Source organism: Stegastes partitus, unplaced genomic scaffold, assembly GCF_000690725.1.
Source record: "Stegastes partitus isolate 25-593 unplaced genomic scaffold, Stegastes_partitus-1.0.2 Scaffold937, whole genome shotgun sequence".
In the NCBI taxonomy this organism is placed as follows: domain Eukaryota; kingdom Metazoa; phylum Chordata; class Actinopteri; family Pomacentridae; genus Stegastes; species Stegastes partitus.
This window is the reverse complement of record NW_007578668.1, coordinates 147,103-155,040: the sequence shown is the minus strand read 5'-3', so window position 1 is coordinate 155,040 and position 7,938 is coordinate 147,103. Positions and strand designations below refer to the sequence as shown.

Below are 7,938 nucleotides of genomic sequence, written 5' to 3'. Positions count from 1 at the left end.
GTTCACTTTGGTTGTCTTGTGACCTGAGCAGGTGGTTTTTATGGAGTTTCAGGCAAATCTCTGTCACTAAAAACCCATCTTTCATCACTAATTCTTATTATTTGTGGACAGGTTGCTGTGCAGCGCTCATGTACAGCAGGTCAGAGTTAGAGCTCATCAGATAATTAGGATTTAAAATAAATAACTTTTTTTTATTTGTAGTGGGAGAACAGAATTTAGTTTTTTATGTACGCAAACACACAAGAAATGACAATGAATGAATGAATGAATGTGGAATAAGACACTGAGTCAGAGGGATTAGCTTTTCCTCAAAGATATATTTAAATAAACCGTCTGAAGCGATCCAGGCGTGTTCAGATGGAGGAGATTTGAAATGCTGCGTTTAAAGTGGAGGGAAAATGTAGTTTACCGCGACTTGAATTTAATTGTGAATCAACTAAAGCAGAAAATTGAGTTTGAATTACACATAATAGTAGGTTTCATTATGAGAACCCAGCCCGGCTAAATGGTTAAATTAGAACCTTTATCTGCTAATTAAGTGGTTTTGAATTCAAGTCGTTTAAAGTGTGTACAGGCAGGAGGCTAACAGCAGGGTCAGAACGAAGCCGGAGCTCCTGTAAAACCGAAGCCAATCAGCTAAGGAAGGCTAATAAGTGGACGTATTAACGGTTCGCTTTTATTAAAAATATCGATCAGCTGAGCTCCTCGTTAAGAAGAGCCGCTGAGAACGAGCCTCCCAGAGATCCGATGACATTTCTCCGTCTGTCGAGCTTCTTCATCTGGAATTTATAATCTGTTCCCTTTGATTTGCAGCTTCTTTTTTTCTTCATTTGTTTCACGAGACGCTGGAATCCTGTATTTGTATTCAGGCCGGTCGCGTGTTTGCGTTCGCTCGCCGCGTGGAGCAGGACGAGGAGAAGCCGCTCCAAATTAATTCACGGGAACTCGTGTAAACACCGACGTGCGCCAGTTTCATCCCGAGCCTCTTTTGCATGCTGGAAAAGCTGCACGCCGAAGGGGAGGGAAGTGGCTGCAGAATGCAAACGAGCCTCCATGTTTTCACGCCGTCGTTTCTCTGCGAGCGAGCGACGCCGGAGTCCCGTCTCTGCTGTGGCATCTGTCTCACAGCCGCTCCCATTATGTGCTGATGTTTGAAAAGGTTAAAGAAGTTTTTTTTTCTCTCTCTCTTTCTGTCTGTGCAAGAAAACAAACCAGAAACAGAACCATGCATCACAGCCGGACTCATTTCCATGCTGTACTTTCACATCTCTGCGGGGCGCGCTGATCTCCATATCGTGACGTTTTCTGTTAGCACGTTAGCGCCGCTGCAATCCCTCATTCGCTCACAACGCAGCAGCCAATTAGAAAGTTGCCTCTCTCGTTTTTGCCGCGTTGCAGAAAGCAGAGTGTCTAATTGGGCGTTTGTTGTTGGAGTGCGTTTGGTTGTGGCTCACGGCTGTGGCGCTACGTCTGTGGCGCTACGTCTGTGGCGCTACGTCTGCCTCCGCCGGCTGATCAACTGGTGCTTCTGCTGATAAATGAGTCGCCGGCAGCAGCAGCGAGCGGGAACGCCGTGGCGTCGCTGCCACGCCGGGAGGATGTCGACGGCGAGAGCAGCGAGGGTTCTGGTTCTCTGACGCCAACATGGAGGTGGTTGTCATGATAAAGGCCGAGTTTGAACCAAAGCATGAGGCGCAGAGACTTTACTGGAACTTTCCTTGAGCTGTTGAGAACAAAGACACCAATAAGATCACCTAAAACCTGATCAATAAGAGTGTTTTTTGTATTTAAATACCTGATTTTCATTCTTTTGTACCTGCCAAGTACCTTGAAAAACTGTCCACCAATGGGTTGGTTTGGGGTTTTTTTGGGATCTCTCGAAACAGGAAGTTTGCTGAACAAACAACTTTCTTCGACTTGTTGGCACCATAACTGACAGAAAACCACAATTTGACTTAAAAACTACCAAAGGAAATGTTTTTTTGTATTTAAATATGTAATTTTCATTCATTTGCACCTGTTAAGTATCTTGACAACATGTGCACCAATGTACTGAATTACTTTGAGGTTTTTGTGTAGGTTTTATTTTTATTATTTGGATCTCTCCAAACAGGAAGTTCACTGAAACTTTGATCGACTTGTTGCCACCTTGAACTGACAAAAGATGCAATTTAACATAAAAACTTGCAAATTAAAGACAGTTTTTTCACATAAATCAGCACCGTTTTTATATTTTTTCTGTAATAAGCCTACCTTGAATTGTATTTAAATATATAATACGGTGATTTTTCTAAGGCTTAAGTGCACCAACGTATTGATCTAGTTTGTGGTTTTTGGTTTTTTGGAGCTAAAACATTTTTTTTTGTAGTTTTTTAAAGTGAGACATGAAGACTAGAGTGATTTGTGCAACATAGCAAAGTTAAAATACCATAAATCTGCTTCTACACTGCCTGCAGTTCAGCCAGAAAACCATTTTGATGTCGGCTGAATCACTTTTAGTTGTTTTTGCAGAATCCAGTGAGACGGTTTATTTCTGGTATTATTTACATGTCAGGGTGCACTACCTGTGTTTATACTTTACCAATGATTATGTTGTATTTGCGTCGTTCAGGGACCTCTGACTGATGTTTATCTCCGGTATCTTTACTTACTAACAGGACATCACTGTGTCTGGTGTTGAAACAATCACTCAGATCCTGTTTTTTTCAACCTGACAGAAGTCCAGGTAACTCTTGGCACCACCTGATGGCGCTCCTGCTCACTGCTTCGAGCCGACACCTTCACCTGGAAGGAAATTAAACCCCTGAGTGAGAAAGGGAGGATGCTGATGCGGCGTTTCCTCTATTACCAGCTTCCTGCTAAACGTTTGTGTGTGTTATAGTTAACGAGGACGAGTGTTTTGAAGCTATGGACTGGTGTGCATTCAGCCTCCTCCCGTTTAATGACGAGAGCTCTTCTGTGCGTCGAGCTCGACCGATTCAATCATATTTGCATTTGAGATTACCCGGGGATTTCTTTTCTTTCTTTTTTGTGGGTTTTTTTTGTGCCGGAGTCGAGGAAAAAGAAAAGAAACAACTCTCGGACCTCTAAGAAAAAGAAAGGAGCTCTTGGGAAATCAGAGCTTTCAAGGCCTGACTGAGCAAAAAGGGAGAGCGACGAGACAAAGTCTGAACCAGCGTCGCTTCTTCTGCCGTCGCGCTGATTATATCGTCAGGACCGACTCGTACAAATTATTATTTCAGATCATCAGGACGACGGGTTTGTAGCGCGCTAATCTGCAGCTAATAATACGCCTTATATCTGCCATAATCAGCCCCGATTGACTCGAACTCGGCGTGTTTTCATGACCGCAGGAACAATCAGAGGAAAAATAGCCTTTATGGAGTCACTCGGGCTTTTCTCGGCTCTGTAGTGTCTGTTTGATGGTTTTCTTTGTTTGGTTTTGGTGTGAAGGCCACAAAAAATACAAGTTTGCTCTTTTTTTATTGTGTTAAAAGACTTTTTGGGTGTTGAAGTGGGAAAAAAAAATCAACGTGTACGACGATTCTGAACAACTTGATGCCATTTTAGAGCATTTTTAAGTCATTTCATGTAAATTCAGACGCTCTTGAGTCACTTTTTAAACATTTTTTGCAACCGTTTTGTGCCACATTTCACTGTACTGGATGTATCCTCCAACAACTGGCTCCTCTGTTCACTGTTTTTGAACCGAGCTGCTTTCACTTCAATGATCCACTCGTTTTGATTTGCCTCTCATGATCATTTTGGACAAGTGTGGAGGCATTTTGAATATTTCTTTTAACAATTCTGGACGACTTTATGCCATTTTTGACCATTTCTAAGCATTTTTTTTGCGAGTTTATGTAATTTCAGACACTTTCGAGTCACTTTTCATGATCATTTTGGGCCAGATTGTTTTATTTTGGACATATTTTGAGTCATTCTTAATATGAACAATTGCATTTTTACAGCCACTATAGGCTTTGTCTCTCTACTCCTCACTCATCAGCCATAGAGAGATGTTTCACCATGCTGGATGTATCCTCCAACTCCTCTGTTCACTGTCTTTAAGCCGTGCTGCTTTTATTTTGAGTCCGTATGTTTTATTGTCCTCTCATGATCGTTTTTTGTAAGTTTTGAAGAATTTGGGGTATTTTTTTTTCAAGTTAACCCCATTCTAGATGATTTTTGAGTTATGTCCTGCGAGTTATTTTGCAATTTCTGACATTTTTTGGGTAATTTTTCATATTTTTCTCCAATCTTATGTAGTTTTGGACACATTTTGAGCCTCTCCAAACACCTTTACTCCACTCTGCTAATCAGCTGTTTGAAGATGTTTTACCATCAGCTGGATGTATCTCCAACAACTTGCTCCTCTGTTCACTGTTTCTGAGTCGTGCAGCTTTCATTTCATTGATCCAGTAGGTTTGATTTTTCTCTCATAATCATTTTGGAGAAGTTCTTTGACCAGTTAACACCCTCCTCGTCAATTTTTGGGACTTTATGCATTTTCTTTTGTAGCTTTTGACAATTTTTGCCATCATTTTGCACATGTTGGAAAAACGTTGAGTAATTTTGAATCAACAACTAGATTTTTGCGGCCTTTACAAGCATTTTTTTTCTCTCTATTCTGCACATCAGCTTTAGGAAGATGTTCCACCATGTTGGATGTGTCCTCCAATAACTTTCTGTATGCTCTGTTTAGTCTTAGATTTGGATATTGTGGAGATTTTTCACATTTTGAGCCATTTATTTCATTGATCCTGTAGGTTTTATTTTCGTCTCACATTCTCTGATTTGTTCCTATACGTGTTTCCTCACAGTTCTTTGTAAACACTGCCTGCAGTTCATCTGAAAAGTCTTTGCCTTTCTGCTACGATGTCATTTTTAGCAACTTTTTGAATGAGACGTGCAGAATAAATTAATCTAAAGCTCAGATTTGTGTAGTTTTCTCAATGGAAACAGGTGGTTAGTTCAGGGATTCTGGTAAACGTTGTAATTTTATTTAAAGCTATCCTGTCTTTTAACCTCCTGACTGATGAAGAGCTTCTTCTTTTTTCACTCAGTCATTGTTCCTGCAGGGAAACGTTTGACTGACACATGCAGATTAAATCAGTTTCTCCTCTTTAAAGTGTCGTCTCTAACCCGACCTCCTCCCGCCGTCCTCAGATCATGCTGCTGACCGACCCCGAGGTGGAGAACAGCCTCCTGATCAGCTCCGACGAGGGCGCCACCTACCAGAAGTACCGGCTCAACTTCTACATCCTCAGCCTGCTCTTCCACCCCGAGCAGGAGGACTGGATCCTGGCCTACAGCCACGAGCAGAAGGTGAGCCGCCGGGTTTTTTAAGGTATCAAAGGGAGCCGAGCGCCAAGTCAGACGAGCAGCAAAGAGCTTCGGATAAACATTAGATGCTGTTACGCAAGAGCTTGGCTCAAAGGAAGCAGTCAGAGTTCAGGACGAGAAAAGAAGACGTGGTTGGTTCGGGTCAGGAGGCGCTTTGAGCAGCCGGAGCAGAGAAAGAAGTAAACGTGATGCTAGACCTGGAAACTACTGAGATTTTAACTCAGTGTTTTTACTTTCAAGCAGCTATAATTTTGATTTAACATCTCTTATTTAAAGTTTGAGTACAAAATCCAGATTTAGAGGCAGAGTTTAGACGTCTAACGTCTGTTTAAGGAGAATAAACATGCTGACGTAAGTCCACGGAGGAAAGAAATGAAACCGTTTGTCTTGTTAAAACAGCTTCTTCTTTTTTTTTATTGCTTCCGTCTCCTGTTTTCTTCACTGCTGGTACTTTTTTCACTGCAATATAGAGTCTAAAAATGTCATGTACAGCATTTTTTCAAGTCCTCACAGGTGTAAAAAACAGAAAAAGAAACGACAGAGCTCCTCGTGCTTTACGTATTTTTCTACTTTCATTCTTAATTTGCTATTTGTCTGCTTTGTTTCTGGGTCACAGTCGAAACAGTCCCTGAATTTTTATGATTTGACAGAATTTTTTTTATTTTCTATTTTTATTTTTTACAGAATGTAATTAGAGGAACTTTTTTACTTTATTCTTTTTTTTTGTTAGAATAAAAGGATTTTTTATTCTAGTCACGATTTGAAGCTTTAATTTGGCGAATTTTTCCAATTAGCCTGGAAGCCACACATGCTTCATCCAAAGCTTGCTGGAAAGCTGGAACTCCAATAATTTTTTTGATTTTTACATTTTTTTGCTTCGATAAATGATCTAATTCTGGCGATTTTATTTTTAATTTTTTTAAAAAAAGAAAACATTTATTTTGAAGGAATTCATAGAGGACTAGTGGACGATAATAAAAATATGTTTCTGGCCCTTTGAACTTTAAAGTGTATTATTTTAGACCCCAAAAATTAAATTATAAGCCTGTAAATAAGCGGAAACGTGTCTCTTTAACGTCGTGTTAAGCTGCTACGCTCCTGATTTAACAGTAATGTTTAATTGTCTAGTCCTTCAATACGAGACATTTTTTCTGACCTGACTCTTGGTGCATTTAGTGTGATATTATTGTACGTACAATAAAAGCAGCAGATCCGAGCTTCACATTCTGTCGGCTGTATGGAGACCCGCGTTCACTGAGTTCAAATGCAGCCGACCAGTAATCCAGAACCTCTGGACGCCTTCAGCTCCACACGGAGAACTTCTGGTGGCAGAAACTCCTTTAAATCTCTTAAGCGTCTTAGTCGCTAACAGGTCACCTGCTCCGGCTTCACCGTCGCTCAGGAACGCCTCAAACACACGACGACACGAACCTGAAAACGCTGCGATCACATGTGGTGTTTAAGGATGTTTTAGTTTTGCCTCTTTGCTGAGCTGCAGCCATTCAGACGGTTTCCAGACGGAGAGAAAAACTCAGTAAATCTCAGTTTCTGGTCTGGATGCAGACGTAATCCGTGTCTGGAATCTGAGCTTCTGGTGGAAACGCTGAATGTTTTCTCCTTTAAAGCCTCGAGTTGAAGCTTCAGTGGCTCCAAACGCTCTGAGTCTTTATTGTTTTATTAGATTATTTCTGATTTAAACTCACACACGTTTGTTTTTTCTTGCTCCGGTCATATTTTTTTAATAAATAAGTAAAAATAATCAATTTAACTGAACAGAAGAGGCCCGAAAACTCACCAGCAGCCTGAACAGAGCAGAGTTTGGAAACAGGCTGATCTGAAGTCGAGCCTCTTCACATTGGTTTTTATTTTATTTTTTAAATCCTGCCTGAATCGTCTCGTCGTTGGTGCAACATTCGAATAGACTTCTGAACAAATCTGGTTTCCTTCTGCCAGTTTGCAGCGTTTCTGTTCTTCAGTCGCCACTCGTCACATTGAAGTGAATTCATCTGAGTGTGTTTGAGGCTCAGCGCGGATAATTCATGATTATTATATCGAGCATTAGTGCAGCTGCAGCCTCCGTCCAGCTTCTGTAGGTGGAGACAGCCGGCTGCCGTAAATAAAGTTGTGTTTAAACAGTCGGGTGTCAGATGTGGTGCAGATGTTGTGGAGATGATTGTGAATGTCATCACCGTGCAGCAGAAGCAGACGTCTGCTGCTGTTTGCTTCAAAAGGACAAAATAATAATAAAAACACAGCGTTAGTCGAGCCACATGTTGCCCAGAGGTCCAGGAGTCGTCGGTAAACTGTGGGTTTGGTGGTTTCGTCTACAGGGAGTACTGTTTATGAACAACTCCTCCGCTTCCTTCGCTTTTTCATATCAACTACGGTGGCCGGGAAGTGCAAAACAAATACACAAGTGGTGAAACGCTTTAACAAGTAAAATCAATCGGAAAGGGAACGTAGCGACTCTGGGGTTGAAGTAATTTAAGGAGGAATTGGGCAAAATTTTAACTTTTTTAACGAGCTCCAAGAGAAAAACCGACCTGTCCTGGTTTCCTTTTTCATATTTATTTTGATATTAATCATCTTGTT

The 7,938-nt window shown here is 41.1% G+C and overlaps 1 protein-coding gene across 1 annotated transcript in view; it reads left to right on the top strand.

The window, feature by feature from the left end:
- The window catches only part of LOC103366380 (VPS10 domain-containing receptor SorCS1-like), a 232,119-nt gene that overhangs the window by 151,560 nt on the left and 72,621 nt on the right, over positions 1-7,938 (top strand). Inside the window, exon 4 of the mRNA XM_008294084.1 lies at positions 5,170-5,328. Coding sequence (XP_008292306.1) covers positions 5,170-5,328 — 159 coding nt within the window. The remainder of the gene's footprint in view (positions 1-5,169; positions 5,329-7,938) is intronic.